The 20,373-nt window shown below is 44.5% G+C and overlaps 1 protein-coding gene across 3 annotated transcripts in view; it reads left to right on the plus strand.

Moving 5' to 3' along the window:
* Positions 1–20,373, plus strand: part of AMD1 (adenosylmethionine decarboxylase 1) — a 61,115-nt gene that overhangs the window by 35,497 nt on the left and 5,245 nt on the right. For 2 of the 3 annotated variants that reach the window (XM_077289467.1, XM_077289468.1), the window contains exons 2-6: positions 7,444–7,530; positions 13,226–13,352; positions 15,241–15,343; positions 18,053–18,095; positions 18,396–18,540. In XM_077289467.1, coding sequence (XP_077145582.1) covers positions 7,444–7,530; positions 13,226–13,352; positions 15,241–15,343; positions 18,053–18,095; positions 18,396–18,540 — 505 coding nt within the window. The remainder of the gene's footprint in view (positions 1–7,443; positions 7,531–13,225; positions 13,353–15,240; positions 15,344–18,052; positions 18,096–18,395; positions 18,541–20,373) is intronic. The other variant, XM_077289469.1, reaches the window with a different exon arrangement.

The raw sequence follows: 20,373 nt of genomic DNA on the forward strand, positions 1-20,373 counted from the left end.
AGATGTGAACAAGGGGGACTTAAAGAATGAGAGTGATGGCGCCAAAGAGTATATACTGTACAGTTGCTAAGGTGGGGCCCCGACATGGGATAATCACCACACCACCACGGGGATATGAACACACACACAAAATGCGCCACACACTACCACGTGCTCGAACACATATACCACCCTCAGCGCACATTTCACCACACATACACCCACCTCGCCACATAAAAGTCGAAACACAAAAGTCGCCGCTCAAAACTCGCCACGCGCAAAACTCTCCACATGCAAAACTCGCCACACGTGGAAAACTCGCCACACGCAAAACTTGCACACGCAGAAAAATTGCCACATGCACAAAAGTTGCAACACATGCAAAAGTTGCCTCACACAAAACTTGCACATACTCAAAAGGCACCACACATAAAAAAACTCGCCACGCGCAAAACTCGCCATGCGCAAAACTTGCTGCACACAACTTGCTACACTAACCTGTCACATGCAACTCGACACGCAAAAAGTTGCTACACGCATGTTGCCTCACAAATGTCGCTACATGCATGTCGCCACATGCAACTCAACACACACAACTTGACACACGAAACTCGCCCTAAAACACACACAAGTCTGGTATTATCCTTCAAAAATAAAAATCTGATTAATAAGCAGACAAACTACAAGAGCAACAAATGTACCATATAGGAATCCGGCAGCTGTCAGTCACATGACCAGTCTATTATTTGTATGTGTGAGCTAATATATACTGCTGATTTATCAGGCTGCCAATTTAGCTTACAAATACTGAGGTAAAAATACTGATCAAATAACGTGTGAACGAGGTCTAATATAGGAGGAGATGACATGCAGATATATACTATATACAGGAGGAGATGACACACAGGTATATACTATTTACAGGGGAGATGACACACAGGTATATACTATATACAGGAGGAGATGACACAGATATATACTATATACAGGAGAGATGACACACAGGTATATACTATATAGAGGAGGAGATGACATACAGGTATATAGTATATACAGGAGGAGATGACATACAGGTATATGCTATGTATAGGAGGAGATGACACAGATATATACTATATATAGGTGAGATGGCACACAGGTATATACTATATACAGGAGGAGATTACATACAGGTATATACTATATATAGGAGGAGATGACATACAGGTATATCTATATACAGGGGAGATGACACACAGCAGGTATATACTATATACAGGGGAGATGACATACAGGTATATACTGTATACAGGAGATGACATACAGGTGTATACTATATATAAGGGAGATGACAAACATGTATATACTGAGGTGAAAATGAGGTGTGAGGTGAAAATGAAAAGGTGTGAGTGCAAAATGAGAGGAGTGAGGGAAAATAGTGGAGTGATCGGAAAATGACAGATGTGAGGTCGAAATGACAAGTGTTAGGGGGGAAAATGAGAGATGTGAGGGAGAAAATGAGAGATGTGAGGGGAAAATGAAAGATGTGATGGGGAAAATGAGAGGCGTGATGGGAAAATAAGAGAAGTGAGGTGCTATAACTAACCACAGATATTTACTATGCCCAGGCAACGTCGGGCTCTTCAGCTAATATATATATATATATATATATATATATATATATATATATATATATATATATATATAATATATATACATACATTGCAGTATATGCAGATATACAGCCACACTCAGTGCCGCACTTTATGGGGGATGACACCGCTCTGTGTCAGGGCCGTGGCGGTCCCAGAGGTGATGGCACGGGCAGGGCTGCAGAGGGCACGGCCCGAAGGTCACTCAGCAGTGCAGCCGCTGAAGGAGGCGGTGTGGGAGATCTGGATAATAATAATAATTTTTATTTATATAGTGCTAACATATTCCGCAGCACTTTACAATTAAGCGGGGACATGTACAAACAATAAATTCGGTACGAGTTAAGACAATTTAAACAGTGACATTAGGAGTGAGGTCCCTGCTCGCAAGCTTACAATCTACAAGGAAATGGGGGGACACAATAGATGAAAAGTGCTTGTTATTTCAGGTCTGGCAATTATAATACATAGGGATTTTCATACAAAGCTGCACGATCCGGTCATCTGCCCGTGTGTTTAAGTGAAATAGTCAAGTATCAAGTGCAGTTAATCGTGTGCATGGAGGGTGTGGAGACAGATGAATAGTAGGGTGCAGATTTAGAATAATATTTGGAAGGAGGGAACAGGGCAAAGTTAGTTTACTGAGTAGTTGGTGTGGTAGGCTTGTTTGAAGAGATGGGTTTTTAAAGCTCGCTTGAATAGGTCGGGGCTAGGTATCAGCCTGATCGTCTGGGGAAGTGCATTCCAGAGAGCTGGCGCAGTACGACAGAAGTCTTGGAGACGGAGGTGCGAGGTTCGGATTACAGGGGATGTTAAGGTACCTTCACACTAAACGACTTTGCAACGATAGCGATCTGTGACGTTGCAGCGTCCTGGATAGCGATATCGTTGTGTTTGACACCAGCAGCGATCTGGATCCTGCTGTGATATCGCTGGTCGTTGCTGAAAGTCCAGAACTTTATTTGGTCGTCAGATCGGCGTCTATCGTCGTGTTTGACAGCAAAAGCAACGATGTCAGCAATGTGTTACAATGATAACCAGGGTAAATATCGGGTTACTAAGCGCAGGGCCGACAGACACCGGAATGTAAGTATGTAGTGTTTTTTACATTTACACTGGTAACCAGGGTAAACATTGGGTTACTAAGCGCGGCCCTGCGCTTAGTAACCCAATGTTTACCCTGGTTACCCGGGGACTTCGGCATCGTTGGTCAGCTGTCTGTATGACAGCTCCCCAGCGACCACACAACGACGAAACAGCGACACTGCAGCGATCGGCATCGTTGTCTATATTGCTGCAGCGTTGCTTAATGTGACGGTACCTTTAGAAGGAGACCGATTAGAAGAGAGTTGCAGTAGTCCAGACGAGAATGAATAAGAGCGACAGTAAGAGTCTTAGCAGTTTCAACGGTGAGAAAAGGTCGGATTCTGGAGATGTTTTTAAGATGCAGGTGACAAGAGCGAGTGAGTGATCGGATATAGGGAGTAAAGGAAAGTTCAGAGTCGAATATGACCCCAAGACAGCGGGCATGCTGCTTGGGAGTTATGGTTGAACCCTCCAGGGTAATTTCGATGTTGGGTAGAGTGAGGTTGACCCGGGGCCGCTCTCCGGTGCTGTCTCTGTTCTGCATGCTGAGGCTGACTGTCCGGGATCGTCGCTGCTCCTCCGCAGTCTCCGGGATATGAGGGGGCAGGCGGGGCACATGTCAGGGGGATTGGTAGCAGCGCCCGACGCTGATTGGGTCTCAGCAACTTCATTTTGGAATACCCATCACTTGGGTATTCCAATATGGCGGTCAGCGTACCGGCGCGGTGGATTGTGGGATTCGAGGACGTCCAGATGGAAGTGGATGACAGACAATTTAAGGTAATTATATAAATAGATAATAATCAGACAAGCATGTCTATGACCGGATGGTTGGAGGTCGATAATTACCGTAAATCAGGAGTGCACACCCTGCAGTCTGTGATTTCAAGAAACTTTGGGTTTTATTTGTAAAGCTGCATTTACACTGCAAGATGATGAGCAAGCATTAAGACCTTGGTTTAGAATTATCTTGCAGTGTATATAGGTTACTGATCACCGAATGAGCTTGCAAAACTCTCGTTCATCTGGTGAAATGATATTTTGTGAAGTGCAAAAGCTCCTCATTTTCATCAGTTCATCATCCTCTGTAATGTGGACCTGCATTGTCGAGAACAATGGCAGCCTATGTCCACTGAGCAATTCATTACAGATCACTGTGTATTGTTTACTTTGGTGTGTTTGTGCGCACAGCCATTTAATGAATCACCAATCAGTGAAGATATACTGATCAGTGGTTTTGTGCAGCCAGTCAGCCATGTAAATGGACCCTTCTTTGCTTTATAAATGTACAATAATAAGGTAAGAAGAGAATAGCAATGTCCTATCCACAAGCTTTGCCTAGCCTCATCACTAAAGGTACCTTCACACGAAACGACGCTGCAGCGATAGCGACGATGCCGATCGCTGCAGCGTCGCTGTTTGATCGCTGGAGAGCTGTCACACAGACCGCTCTCCAGCGACCAACGATGCCGAGGTCCCCGAGTAACCAGGGTAAACATCGGGTTGCTAAGCGCAGGGCCGCGCTTAGTAACCCGATGTTTACCCTGGTTACCAGCGTAAAATGTAAAAAAACCAAACAGTACATACTTACATTCGCGTCCCCCGGCGTCCGCTTCCTGCACTGACTGACTGACTGAGCGCCGGCAGTAGCAGGGCACAGCGGTGACGTCACCGCTGTGCTGTGCTTTCACTTTCACTTTGCGGCGCTCAGTCAGTGTGGGGAGCAGACGGCGGGGGATGCGAATGTAAGTATGTACTGTTTGTTTTTTTTACATTTTACACTGGTAACCAGGGTAAACATCGGGTTACTAAGCGCGGCCCTGCGCTTAGTAACCCGATGTTTACCCTGGTTACCAATGTAAAATATCGCTGGTATCGTTGCTTTTGCTGTCAAACACAATGATACACGGTGATCGGACGACCAAATAAAGTTCTGAACTTTATTCAGCGACATCACAGCAGGATCCTGATCGCTGCTGCGTGTCAAAACTAAACGATATCGCTAGCCAGGACGCTGCAATGCCACGGATCGCTAGCGATATCGTTACAAAGTCGTTTCGTGTGAAGGTACCTTTAGGCTTTGAGTTTAGTGTCTGCACCTCTGTAACATGACCCTGCAGTGGTTATGCCAGTATTTCCTACCACACTCAGACCTGACTTGGCTGACCAACACTAGATTAGCATTGTGTAAACAGCAATCCTGTAGTTTTCTAACACCCATATGGGCAACTTTTTTGATTTGTAAGGTTTACCTGTAAGCCTGGAATATGGGTAATGGCCTGCTTAAACAGGCCGACCATGAATATTAAATTCCGTCTTTCTTATAATTGCAAGAACAAGTTACACGGCACTCTATAAATTTGTGAGTAGAGGTGCTCAAGTAGGGTTCCCAGCCCCTTAAATCAAATGTATCAAAAAGCTTGGCACTCAAAAATGCTTGTAGAAAATAGTCATTTATTTTACATCTGATCTGTTTGTCCAGATGTAAAATAAATGACTTTATTTTCTACAAGCATTTTTGAGTGCCAAGCTTTTTGATACATTTCTTAAAATTGCAGATCAGCAGGGGTTTAATAGCCTGTTTAGGCAGACTGCGCACACTTCTGTATACACAAACTGATCGTATGATTGTTCTGTGTATCATGTTTACACAGGACGGTGTTGCTTTTGAAAGCTCCTTTTTTAAGCTTGCCTAAATGAAAAAAAAAAAAAACCCTCACTGAACAAATGAGCATTTTGCTCGCTTGGGAGATTGCCAACCTGTGTAGCCTGGCTGATGATTAGAAAGTTTCTTTTTATACATTTTGTCTAAATGGGCCCTAAAGAGACAAATTATCATACTGTACCATGCTCCTAAACAGCCTGCATGGTAATACGCAGGAGCTTGTTGTAAGTACTGTGTGGTGTGTGCTCATTAAAGGTGTGGGCCATTTATCTATTCTTGAAGTAGTACTTAAAGCAAATATTTCATATACAGTATTTAAAGTGAACATGACAGCTTTATAAACTCAACCAGGTATGTTGACTCTGAAATGCTGCAGAGTTTCAGAGAAAATCTTCTCCCTGCCCTGGATTTATGAGTCTTTGGCTTATTTAAGCAGCGACCTGCCAATTCAGGACCATGGATGGGGATAAGATGTCGGGGACCACTTGTCCAACCCACAGCGTTGCAGAATCAAACATACCTGGCTAAGATCATACAGCCAGTGCCTGATACATGCCACTGGATTGGGCAACGTGTGTACATATTAATATAACTCATAATGATCATTTATGTCACTGAAAAAAGGAGTGGGAGGGAGTGGGTTGTAGGAGAGTAAATCTTAGTTTATAATGAACGCTAAGGCTACTTTCACACATCAGGTTTTCAGTCTCAGGCTAAATCCGGCGAATGTTGGAAAAACTGGATCCGGCGCAGATTGTGAAAAACTGATGCGACAGATCGGATTGGTTAAAAAAAAAAAAATGGAGCATGTTCAGTTTAAAAAACCGAACCAGGCCGCCGGATCCGCCTTTTTCCGGATCCGGCACCTTCTGGCTCCCATAGGCTTTCATTGTAGCAAACAGCCGGAAGCGCTGGATCCGGCGCTTCAGGCTTTTTCGCCGGAGACAAAAAACGTTGCAGTAGACGTTTTTTCCAGACGCCGGAATCGGAATTTTAGCCAGATCCGGGAAAAACCAGAAGGAACGCAGGGCCATGCGGCGTGATCTGGCGCTAATACAAGTCAGGGGGGGGGGAAACCGGTTCCGATCTTTATTTTTTCCAGTTCTGGTTTTTCTCTAAAGAGCCGGATTTAGCCTGAAACAAAGACGGATGTGTAAAAGTAGCCTAATACGGTCACATGGTTTTCTTGTCCAACAGACTTCTGCTGAGCCTCTGCGATGACATGAGTGTGCAGGACAGGTAGAGGTAGTGCTGGATATAGGAGATCTTGTGCGCATGAGTTGTGGAGGAAATGGAGTGAAACACTTAGTTTATATTGATGAACCCCTTTTAAGACTTACTGCTGGAATAGAAAATGTCTTTCAAACTAAATTCCCAAGTACTTCTAATTAGCAAATCACTCGTTTTGTTTAGGGAAGCCATCTCTGTAGAAGTAACATAACCACCGCCTTGTTACACTGACACCTGTTCTACAATGAGAAGATCGGTGCCAGCGAGCATATTTAGTAGGAAGTGCCACCCTCCATGTGTTGGAAGATGTGCCCCAAGTCTGATTTAATATAGTAGATATCGGGGATGGTGAGGGCGAGAGGACCTCTGTCCACCATGTCTTATTGGTTTGCTGGGCAGATGCTGTGACCTGGAGATAATTGATAGAACTTTTGCAGATCTCCAGGTTACAGCAGTGCAACCACCTACTGCATTCCTGGAGAGTGTAACCTCTTCAACATGGCATTACATAACCCTTTAAGTGCTTCCGTATAGAATATATGGCACATTGTGTTTAGTAGGATACTTCCATACAAGCCACTTCTTATGTTTTGTCCAAGGCACACAGAACTCTGGTTCCCATAAAATCTGCAATCCCAGAATTGGCAATAGCACCTATACATTATATTATAAAAGGGGAAAAATGTCACTAACTTAGTTCCCATAATGACAAATGCTGCTAAATGTGTATATCATATAAGGCTCTGGATTCTTATTACATGAACTATTGTCTGTCTGTACCATTTCATTTTCGGATTTTTCTCTTGCAGCTGTTGAGAACATTTTTTCTCATTTTTACTCTCCTTGTTTCAGGTTTGAGTGGGACAAACTTTTGGAGAATGTTCATTGTTTGATCATAAGTGTGACAAAAACTGACAAGCAGGAAGCTTATGTACTCAGGTAATGCAACGTCTTTCTGAACACTGTCATCTATCACACTTAAAGGGAAGGTACCACGTTTGTAGATCATTAATAAATCAATGTAATGTAGCATAACATACTGTTATAACCAAGTTTTGAATGCATTTGAAACATATTTCGTGTTGTAGGAGTTTAAAGAAGGCACTGGGGGCTGACATCTAGTTTTCACAGTAGCAGCACAACACTATCAGTGTCATACTACAGCACCCCATGGACATAGGAGATAAGACAGAGGCCGACCCTATCTATTGTAATTGAGCAGTCACTGCTGTGAACTGGGCACGCCTCTGTGAGCTGCACAATTCACAGTAGTGGGAGTGTTCTGCTGTCATTTTCATGGACCCTCGGATCTGCTAACTAAACATAAGCAGTACTGATTCCAGCAGAACAGATCCTAGATTGAGGACTGACAGTAGTAAAATGCAGGAGAAAAGCAAGAGCAGAATAGCGGAGACATCAAGGAGGAACAGTGTACCATTAGCATTATGGGAACAGGAGCTGTCAGCTGCTGGGCAGGAGTTGTGATTCATCCCTTAGTAAGATAAGAAGGAGCTGTGGGTCTGCAGTGAATGGCCAGACATTGTGGAGGAGGGTGAGAGAATCATGTAATCTGGCTGAGAGAGACTGATGTGAGAGAGACACAGTAACTGCTTGTGATAGCAGATCACAGGGCAGTCACCCACAAAATGGCGCTGCCTTGTGATGCTACTCTTCATTTTGCCCCAGGGATACTAGACCACCCAAAAGGGGAGGGAAATGGTGATGTCAGCTGTTACTGCCCCGATTTTGCTGCGAACAGTAAAGCTGGTAAGTCTCACTATAGCTGCTTGAGGTCTAAAACGGGAAATGCTCCCCCTAGTGGTAAATAAATATCTATAATATAATGGTAGGAGCGTCACTCTGTCCGAAGCCTTTATAGACTGCGCAAGCGTGACGCTCCTAGCTTTAGATTATAGACAGAGTCCGTATTCAAGAAAAAATGGCGCCGAAATCTGTCACACAATCCTGCCCATATCACTTAGTTTCCACCCCCACAGTGTCACCACGCCTCCTGATTCCGGCCCATAAATGTCCCCCTGCTCCCGGAATCAAGGGGCGTGGGGACACGGTGGACACGATCCCGCCTTCATGATGTTGCAGCAGGTCATGCCACAGCCATTACTTACGCCCCCTGCTCCCGGAATCGGTGCCTGCGCAGTCTGCGCTTTCCGGCGCCATTTTCTTGAATACATACTACAGTGTGTCTACAAGAAAATGGCACCGGAAAGCGCGGACTGCGCATGCGCCAATTCCGGGAGCAGGGGGACATTTATGAGCTGGAATCAGGTGGCTTGGGGACACGGCGGACACGATCCCTCCCTCATGACGTTGTGGCAGTTCATGCCACAGCAATTACTTACTTAGGCCCCCTGATTCCAGGGCATGAATATCCCCCTGCTCCCGGAATCTGCGCCTGGGCAGTCCACGCTTTCTGACGCCATTTTCCTGGATACTGCAGTGTGTCTTCAAGAAAATGGCGCCGGAAAGCGCAGACTGCGCAGGCGCCGATTCAGGGAGCAGGGGGACATTTATGGACTGGAATCAGGGGCCGTGGGGACACGGTGGACACGATCCCGCCCTCATGACGTTACTTACATACATCTGAAGAGACACTGCAGCGCGGACTGCGCAGGCGCCGATTACTGCGTCACAATCCCGTCCTCTCATGATGTCGTGGCATTTCCGCCCACATTAAAGGGACTCAGCCCGCCAAATTCAGGTGACAATGTAAATGCCCTGTGTCCAGGCCGATGGGCGGTGTTTCCTCTTCTTTCATTCACCCCTTCCTTTCCCGCAGGCCGCAATATTTTCTTGAATTTCAGTAGGTTTCCTCCATAGCTCACGCGTGCTCAATGCAATCTTGCCTTGCGCACGCGCAGTATGCTTTGCCCAAGTGCGGGCAAAGCCGAAAAGCATCAGTGCGCATGCCCCGCCGCACTATGTCCCGGAAGTATTTCGCTGTGTTCCGGGACATAGTGCGGCGGTGCATGCGCACTAATGCTCAGCAAACTGCGCGTGCGCAAGGCAAGATTGCATTGCGCACGTGTGAACTACGGAGGAAACCTACTGAAATTCAAGAAAATATTGCGGCCAGCGGGAAAGCAAGGGGTGAATGAAAGAAGAGGAAACACCGCCCATCGGACCGGACACAGGGCATTTACATAGCCTGCCAAATTCAGGTGACAGAGTCCCTTTAATGATTTCGTTAGATATCAGGAGCATGTGTAAGAATATCTACACTATACAATACGTAGGGAAAAAGGAGTATACCAGAGCAAAAGAATAATATAAATATATTTTATTAATTTAACAGACAATGCATAAATACATGTTAGTCATACAAAGGAAACGGATGGTAAAAACTAGAGTGAGTCCCCACTGGCAAACAGCACCGCTTTGACAGAGTGTTCAGTATGCAGAGAAATAATGAGGAAACAACCAGAAAGTGCGCGCTACGTTAACCCTGGGAGGGACCAAATAACCCTCCACATAGTAAATACCGGTAAATGTACAGCGCTTACCAGGTGGTATGCAGGCGGCGGTGTGTGCCAGGTGGACTGAATCCCACCTGGCACACACCGCCGCCTGCATACCACCTGGTAAGCGCTGTACATTTACCGGTATTTACTATGTGGAGGGTTATTTGGTCCCTCCCAGGGTTAACGTAGCGCGCACTTTCTGGTTGTTTCCTCATTATTTCTCTGCATACTGAACACTCTGTCAAAGCGGTGCTGTTTGCCAGTGGGGACTCACTCTAGTTTTTACCATCCGTTTCCTTTGTATGACTAACATGTATTTATGCATTGTCTGTTAAATTAATAAAATATATTTATATTATTCTTTTGCTCTGGTATACTCCTTTTTCCCTATGGTTCTTATGGAGCTAATTTGCCCTTGGGGCTTTGGGTTTTTTCGGTGCTATTTAGTGCTTTAAATCTCCCAGTTAATATGTTGCCTAGTCTTGTTATCAACTATACAATACGTCAGCAAAGCTACCAAGTAACTTTCTAAAGAATATATAAGGCTACGTTCACATTTGCGGTCGGCGTCGGGCGCCGCAGGCGTCATGCGCCCCTATATTTAACATGGGGGCGCATGGACATGCGTCGCACTTGCGTTTTGCGCCGCATGCGTCCCTGCGGCGCCCGCGTCCGGGCGCAGAGGACGCAGCAAGTTGCATTTTTGCTGCGTCCAAAATCAATGAAAAAAAGGACGCATGCGGCGCAAAACGCAGCGTTATGCATGCGTTTTGCTGCGTTTTTTGTTTGCGTTGTGCGTTGCGGCGCCGACGCTGCGGCGCACAACGCAAATGTGAATGTAGCCAAACACGTCTGTGGAGCAAGGCAGCCACTTTCGACTCAATACCGCCAGTGTCTGTTGCCATCACTGATTAAAACGGGGGCGCAGGATGGGAGCAGCACATGGCAGGATGGGGACGTAGGATGGCAAAAGCACATGGCAGGATGGGGACGTAGGATGGCAAAAGCACATGGCAGGATGGGGACGTAGGATGGCAGAAGCACATGGCAGGATGGGGACGTAGGATGGCAGCAGCACATGGCAGGATGGGGACGTAGGATGGCAGCAGCACATGGCAGGATGGGGACGTAGGATGGCAGCAGCACATTACAAAATATGGGAGCAGGATGACCGCACCACATCACAAAACGGGGGCGCAGGAAGGCAGCAGCACATGGCAGGATGAGGACGTAGGATGGCAGCAGCACATGGCAGGATGGGGACGTAGGATGGCAGCAGCACATTACAAAATATGGGTGCAAGATGACAGCACCACATCACAAAAAGGGGGCTCAGGATGGAAGCAGCACATGACAGGATGGAGGCGCAGGACCAAAGCAGCACATGACATAACGTGAGCATCACATAACAGAATGACAACATGCAGACGCACAAAACAGGATAAGAGCACAGGATAGGGGCTGCACATGACAGAAAATGAGCGCAGGATAAGAGCAGCATATGACAGGATGGAGGTGCAAGATGGTAGCAGCACATGACTAAGTTAGGACACAGGATGGAAGCAGCACATACCAGGATGGAGACCATATACCAATATAAATGCTCGCCACCCGGGGCGTAAAACGAGCTAGTATATATATAAGAAAATATATAATATTTTTCATATAGAAATGTTTGCAAACAGTGCAAACATTGCATTAATATATTTTATTTACTATTTTAAGCTTAATTTCACAAAAAAACAAACTACAAGAAAACTGGTGGCATCTTCCCTTTAACAGTATCACTTGGATATCTGATGCCACTGGTCTGAGTGGTGGTTCCTTTTCAGTCCTATACCCTGATAGACTACGAAATATACAACTAATCTACAACATACACCATACTCTAAAATTGTTCATATTACAAACCCCATTTACAGAAAAAAGCTAAGTTGTAATTGTAACATACAGATCCTCTGTGTGAATCTTCTCTTCACTGTTAGGGCCTGTGCACACGATGCAGATTTAGTGCAGATCTGCGGCGTTTTTTTCTGCTGCAGATCTGCACTGTGATTAACAGTACAATGTAAATCAATGTGAAAAAAAAAAAGCTGTGCACATGGTGCAGAAAAATCAGCGCAGCAACGCTGCAGATTTCAAAGAAGTGCATGTCGCTTCTTTTGTGCAGTTCTGCAGCATTTCTGCACCCCTCCATGATAAAAATCCGCACTGGTAAAATCTGCACAAAAACTGCAACAAAAACGTGCAAAAACTGCAGAAAATCTGCACCTGCGGATTCTGCCAGGAGATGCAGATTTAGTGCAGAAAATTCTGCACCACATTTCCTACGTGTGCACATAGCCTACACTTCCCTATCACTGCTGAATGGTCTCCAGAAGTAGCATGTGTCCCATGGAAATGACCGTTTTTGGCTAGGTCAGTGTCAAATAGCCTGTGGCTCAAATATTATTTTTGGAAGGGTGTAATTTCCAGCATGTTGCAACTTGTAGTTTTGCAACAGTTGAGCCTAGTATATGAAACTAGTATCCCAAAATACGGTCGTCAGTTTGTGGCTTTTCAATTCATATGGTGATATATTCTCACAATGTGGGCACAGAATGACATTGCCCATTCTAAGACCTATAGTCTGTGTGATCTTGCCCTCTAAACAAAAGCAAGTTGTGTTAATACACCATAAATAAAGTTTTAGGCAAGAGCTACACTACCGACGTGTTGTGTGACCCTGAAATCACAAGGACACACTGTAACATTCGATGTAATGATTTCCAATGGTGGTGTGGTGTTTCTTAATGTGTTGCATTGCACGTGACATGGGATTTGCCAGCAACTCATCTGCAACTTGGCTGATTAACTTACAGCAAAATCAAAGCTTTAGAATAGTCAGTTTCAGACACGTTCTTGGTCACACAGTTTGTATATCCCAAGCCTAAACACTCCCTTTTATACGGTCATTCCCATTTCATCCAGTCATGGTTTAGATGCATCTCTGTGCTTGCTTATAGGAGGGTGGGAGGTGGAAACGGGAGCAGTTTGTGTTTCTATATCTGCGTAAAGCCTACATGGCTTTTGTAGAAGTGGTCTAATATCTCCTAAGATTAGATATTTCAGCTAATGTGACCATTCCTTCCTAAATGTCTGTTTTATTTTCACAGTGAGAGTAGCATGTTTGTCTCCAAGAGACGTTTCATTTTGAAGACATGTGGTACCACCCTCTTACTGCAAGCACTGGTTCCCCTGTTGGAGCTCGCTAGGGAGTACTGTGGGTTTGATGACATCCAGGTAAGCATGACTTCCATCAGAACAAAGCCTCAGGTAAATCTCCTACTATTTTGTAAAGTTGTGATTGTGGGACAACACCTGTATCATATACCCACAGGATAGGAGATATGTTTTTCATGGTGGGGCTCCCACGTATGGGATCCTTGCAGGTCATGAGAATGGGAGTCCCAAATACCACATTTAAATGAAACTGACAGGGCATATGCTCAGTCTTTGTGCCTGACAGCAATAACTAAGCACTGTACTTGACATGCTCGACCACTGCAACGAGTTACTTAGACTTAAACATTTTTTTTCTTTTTAAATAAATATTCTAAAGGTCACTTTCCACTAATGAGATTGGAAAACTCCTTTTTAAAAGCATAAACTACAGACGCTAAAGCCTTTAGGAACCCTCCCACAAAGGTGTATAAATAGATTTTTACCTACAAAAAATCATTTTAAAGCCAAATTTCTTGCACATGCAGGGTGTAACAGACACCCACAAAATCTTTTCAACCAAACAAAAGTGACATTTCCACCAAGCGAAGACATTCAAGAATTTAAGGGAACCTGTCACCCCAAAAATCGAAGATGAGCTGCGGCCACCGGCAACAGGGGCTTATCTAGAGCATTCTGTAATGCTGTAGATAAGCCCCCGATGTATCCTGAAAGATGAGAAAAAGAGGTTAGATTATACTCACCCAGGGGCGGTCCCGCTGCTGTCCGGGTCCGATGGGCGTCGCGGTCTGGTCCAGGGCCTCCTATCTTTTAACAATGGCCTCCTCTTCTTGTCTTCACGCCGCAGCTCCAGCGCAGGCGTACTTTGTCCTGTTGAGGGCAGAGCAAAGTACGGCAGTGCGCAGGCGCTGGGCCTCTCTGACCTTTCCTGGCGCCTGTGCAAGGCAGTACTTTGCTCTGCCCTCAACAGGGCAAAGTACGCCTGCGCTGGAGCTGCTGTGTGAAGACAAGAAGAGGATGTCATCGTAAGAAGATAAAAGGCCCCGGACCAGACCGTGACGCCCATCGGACCGGGACCGCCCCTGGGTGAGTATAATCTAACCTGTTTTTCTTATCTTTCAGGATACATCGGAGGCTTATCTACAGCATTCCAGAATGCTGTAGATGAGCCTCTGATGCCGGTGGCCGCAGCTCATCTTTGATTCTTGGGGTGACAGGTTCCCTTTAAAGAAGTTGTCAGCTACTTGGACATCTTCTTGTCATACCCCTTGCTTAGTTCTCAATAATAAAACCTATACTCGCCACCCCTGCTGGCGCCGTTCCCGTGGTATCGGCACTCCGTCTCCTGGGGCTCCCATGCTGTTTTGACGCCGGCGTCACTGACTCCGCGTCCTGTCGAATTGAGCAGGAAGAGGAAGTCCGAGATCAGCTGCAGGCCGGACTTCCTCTTCATGTTTGAGTTGTCTGAAGGTGGGAACAGTGACACTGTTGCTGATTAGATGCCGGCATCACATGTCACAACACCGCATGAGAGCCTCAAAACTGCGAGCGCCAACACCACGGCAGCGGCACAATGGGGAGTACAGGCTTTATTATTTTATGGGGGGGCCAAACATTTTGATCAAGAAGGGTTTGTCCTAGTAGTGGGCAACCACTTTAAGCTTGTTGGACCATGTCTCGGCTACTCTCTACAATTGAATGTTGGGCTTGGCTCAATAGAGTGGAGAAAGCCTATCTTTGCAGTGAGCAAAAGGGTTGGGGGAATAGTAAAGTTACTGACCCTTCATCTTTCCAGATTTTCATTAGAACAGTGATATTATGGCCCTGTGTAGATCTAATGGGCCTCATTTATCAGAATTGTGTAACTGAAAAAATGTCTATTCTTATGAGAGACCTTTTTTTTTTTTTTTTTTTTTCTCCTCCCCCCCCCCCCCCCCACTTATTACAGAACTTCTTTTATTCACGAAAAAATTTTATGAAACCAGACCATCAGGAATACCCACATAGAAATTTCCAGGAAGAAGTTGAATTCCTAAATGAAATTTTTCCAAGTATGTGGATTATTCAACAAAAATGCATCTTTCATATATATGTTTGATCCTTTTTTTTTTTCTCTCTCCAGAATATGCGCCACTTGTTTGAATAACAATTTATATGATGTCACATAATTTCCCCCCCATTAATAAATGTGACATTGCTTAGCATAGGGGTCAGCAATCTTTGGTAAGTCCAGCTGTTGTAAAATTACAACTCCCAGCATATCCTGATAGCTGAAGACCTGTCCGGAGCTGTAGTTTCACATCACTGTGAGAAAATTTGCTGACCCCTGCCATTTCATTCATTGTAATTTACTTATGATATGAGGTATGAACAGAAATGCTACAGGAGCAAAAATTGGCATCACTAAAGCAAGTCTTTATGTAGAACATTGGGTACTCTCTTCCCCAGCACGATTGCCTCTCCAGGTTGTCACATGTGACCAGTGTGAGGGAGGATAGCCATGTTTTGCAAACATGCGCTTCATGACCACACTGTCACAAACTTGTGCGGTAGGGTACAAGAGTTTTGTTTGGGTTCTGGTGAACTAGTGTTACTAGAGAACCTGTAAATTCCCTAATAAAAATGGTGACTGTCTGCTAGAACAGATTATGAACTCAAATGTATTCAATATGTTGAGTAACTTTGATGCTTTCAGTTTTAATGTGGAGTTGAGAGCAGATTCAGCATATGGTGCTGTTTGTTTTGGGGGTTTTTTCTGTTGGCTTTTTTCCCTAATGGAAAATGCACTTAACTCAATAGGAGGCGGATATGTAATACCCTGCCACAGCCTCGAAGACAAATGAGTAGAAGACAAAAGGACATGCAAAGACAGGGATCACCATAAGTATAACAAATATTTAATAACTTGCAAGCCATAACAACATTTTAAAAACACTTAAAAAGGCACAAATGCCATAGCAATATACCAGACCACAACCTTATAGGGTTGAAATCTAATCCATCTGTCTGGAGTGGTATACAGAGAGCCAATAAAATATACACTACAGTATGAGTACATGTTGTAAAAAAATAAGTACTAAGCAATCTGAAATCTATAGCTAAGATAGTTTTTTGGGATGTGCCATTATCCTACATTGCTTATTGGCTGTAAACCACTTGTCCTTCTTGAACGTTAGGCTTGTGGTTCATGTATTTATACTCCTTTCTAGTGACCCCTCTCAAATTTGTGTAGGTTTCTTGGATATAGATTTCAGATGGATTAGTACTTACCTTTTTTATAATATGTACTCATACTGTAGTGTATATTTCATTGGCTCTATGTATACCACTTTGGATGGATAAGATTTCAACCCTATAAGGTTATGGTCTGGTATATTGTTATGGCATTTGTGCCTTTTTAAGTGTTTTTAAAATGTGTGATGGCTTGTGTGTTAATAAATATTTATTACTTAATGGTGATCCCTGTCTATGCTTGTCGTTATTTCTTCTACTTAATTGATCTATTTGGCATGTGATGGGTAGATCCCAATTATATTTATGGTGGTGCCCTCTGTTTTTTCACTGAGAAGTCTGAGCAGCTCCACAATCAAGCTGTTCCGGCCGCCAACAGCACTGGTGATCAACAGGGCTGCCGGGTGTCTGATCCCAACCGATCAGACATTGATGACCTTATCCTACGGCTAGGTAGTCAATGAAAAAGTAGTGGACAACCTCTTTAAGGGATTGCTAATTTTTTAAACTCCTAAAGACATTCCACAGACGGAGATGCAGTTAAGTGGCATACTAATTTCTGGTATAGGTGTCATTTCATGTGAACTTGCAGCCGAATGTCTGTGCCTCCCTCCTCATCTCCTTAGAACTTTATGCCATCTCCTATCTCAGAAATGTAAAAACCTGTATTGCAGATTTTTACCTCTGAACTGAGAATGAATAGTCAGTCCAGGAGCAGAAAGAAGCAGATTTTTGTATAATACATCTTATTTGCATGTATACTATTGATTTCTGAAAAAACAGCCCCAATTCTGGATCTTCTGGTCTGCAATTGTCCGATACTTCCCCTTAAATTTGGAAATGGCCTGTGCCTTGCTTCTTTCTCCTATTTCTGTGACGCGCTGGAGCAGGTTTGTCAGTACTAATTCTTACACCGTGCAAACTAGATAACCTCAAAATACATTAGATTTACCATAGTGGTTCATGGTGTTGCTTAGCGTTCACATAATTTGGTGCACCTTTTGGCCAGTGTTGTGTTTTCCATGTGCCTTTATCCATGAAGTCAGACATGGTGCAAGCCATGAAAGGGTTTTGTTTTTTCTTGACAAATTGATCCCAGTGTTGCATGAAAATGGTTTTGTCAGATTCATATTTTAGTCTTCAAAACTACTTATCACAGGGAGTATGTTTCACAAAACGTTAACCTCCACAGAAATGAATATGCATCATAAACTGTCTAAATTGATAGTGTCTTCATAACTGCTGTGAGCCAGTTCTCATGGCTTTACACTATGTATGCCACCTGGAAGTACGGGAGCACAGGCGGCTATGATAAAACTGCTACAGAGGAAGTTCGGACGCCTGTGAGGAGTTGGGTCCTTTTCCCTAATTACAATGTATGTTTTAAAATTAGTGAATGATTTATTTTTAGCTACTATGCATACCCTTAACCTCATCTTGGGTTCTCTTTAATGCCTTGAATTTAAAGCTTGTTAACAAAGCATTAGAGGGAAGTGCAATATGTGAAATTGTTGTTTTTCTCTTTTCAGATGGTGCAGCTTATTGCATGGGGCGCATGAATTCTGACTGCTGGTAAGTATGTAACCTTGTAATTCCCAACATTGACAGTTCTCACCAATCCTACTGTGTGACCTCCACTGACAGAGCATGGCTCTGAGATGTCCTGTCAGAATGGAGTGGCCATGCATGCGTGCTAACACTCCATTCATTCAGAGACTGCTGGCGAAAGCTCAGCGATGTACTCAACTGACAGTCCAAGCAATCGGGTCTATAAATTATTAAATCATCACTGTGCACAAATGAACAACGACCATTATTATCAGTTTGCCCCATACCATCACAATTATTTTACAATGCTTTGTGTGTTTGTAGGTACTTGTATACTCTGGATGTCCCAGATGGATTTGTCATCAACCAGCCAGATCAGACACTGGAAATTTTAATGAGTGAGCTTAACCCTGAGATCATGGACCAGTTCTACATGAAAGATGGTGTTACTGCAAATGATGTCACTCGTGTAAGTTAGATTGTTTACCATGTAATGGTATTGAACCTAACCCCTATCAGCTCATTGTGAACTGGTGTCAAACGTCCTTTTAGCTGCCAATAAATTGGCAAGAGCGCCATATAATGAGGGGTTTAAGTGGAATTAAATGCTATATTGGTTTTGTGATTTTCCGAGTCAAAGGCAAACAGGAGTTTCTAGAAAAGACAGCAAGAGTCCTGCTTAACCTGCACACATCTAAGTGGTTAAGGGGATGTCTGGTGAAACTAAGGCCGCGTGCACACGTTACTCTACGGATTTTCCCGGACTGATTTTGGTATATCTGCAGGTAACCCGCATTGCGGAGTTACCGCTATTTTTTTTTGCGGATTCCACCTGCGGTTTTACACCTGCAGATTCCTATTATGGAGCAGGTGTAAACCGCTGTGGAATCCGCACAAAGAATTGACATGCTGCGGAATAAACAACGCTATGTTTCCGCGTATTTTTTTCCGCAGCATGAGCACTGCGGATTTTGTTTTTCATAGGTTTACATGGTACTGTAAACTCAGGGAAAACTGCTGCCAGTCCGCTGCGGATCCGCAGCAAAATCCGCAACGTGTGCACATACCCTAAGGCTGTGTGCACACGGTGCGGATCCGAAGCAGATTTTTCTGCGCAAAACGCTGCAGTTCTGCACAGTGATTTACAGTACAGTGTAAATCAATACGGGAAAAAAAAAAGCTGTGCTAATGGTGCGGAAAAATCCGCACTGAATCAGCTGCAGATTGAAAAGAAGTGCATGTCAGTACTGCAGCGGTTCTGCACCCTTCCATTATAGAAATCCGCAGTGTTAAAAACGACAGAAAATCCGCATCAATTCCGCATCAAAACCGCACAAAATCCACAGCAAATCCGCACCTGCGGTTTCTGCCAGGAGATGCGGATTTTATGCGGAAAATTCTGCACCCCAATCCGCAATGTGTGCACATAGCCTAAAACTGCCGTTCACAATTATCTTGCTGTGTAAACAGGCTGCCAATCTTTTGAATGAAGAAACCAAAACTTTTAGCTGGTGAACTGATTAAGGCCTCTTTCACACTTCCGTCAGTACGGGTCCGTCACAATGCGTCGGGCCGACGTACCGACTGACGACGTGAATTTACTGCACGTCGTGGGCAGCGGATGCAGTTTTTCGACGCATCCGCTGCCCATTCTGCAGTCCGGGGAGTAGGGGGTGGAGTTTCAGCCGCGCATGCGCGGTAGAAAATGGCGGACGCGACGTACAAAGAAACGTTACATTGAACGTTTTTTGTGACGACGGTCCGCCAAAACACGACGCATCCAACGGACACGACGAATGGCAATCCGTTGCGATCCGTCGCTAATACAAGTCTATGGGCAAAAAACGCATCCTGCGAGCACATTTGCAGGATCTGTTTTTTGCCCAAAACGATGGATAGCGACGGATTGCAAAAAACGGAAGTGTGAAAGAGGCCTTAGGAGGCTTAAAAATAATAGTTCTTGATGGTGCATCGTCCTGTGTAAACAGGACTAGAAACTGTTGAGAACTATGGCAGCCTATTTTGGTCTGCCTGTGTAAAAAGGCATTAAAACAACTGCTGATCGAGAGAGGTTTACAGATCTGCAGTTAATGTGCTGCTGTGTTATCACCTGATGATAACTTGTAAATCAGTGGACCCCTTACTAATCAGCTGAAAGGGCCACTTATATCTGCATTAGAATGGCACACCAGTGGACATGCTGGACTGCTACTCCATTCATTCCCTATAGGCCTGCTGGAAAAAGCCTAATGAATGGAGCAGTGGTAAGGCATGCATACTGCCACTCCATTCTATTAGATTC

Source organism: Ranitomeya variabilis, chromosome 2 (genome assembly GCF_051348905.1).
Source record: "Ranitomeya variabilis isolate aRanVar5 chromosome 2, aRanVar5.hap1, whole genome shotgun sequence".
NCBI lineage: Eukaryota > Metazoa > Chordata > Amphibia > Anura > Dendrobatidae > Ranitomeya > Ranitomeya variabilis.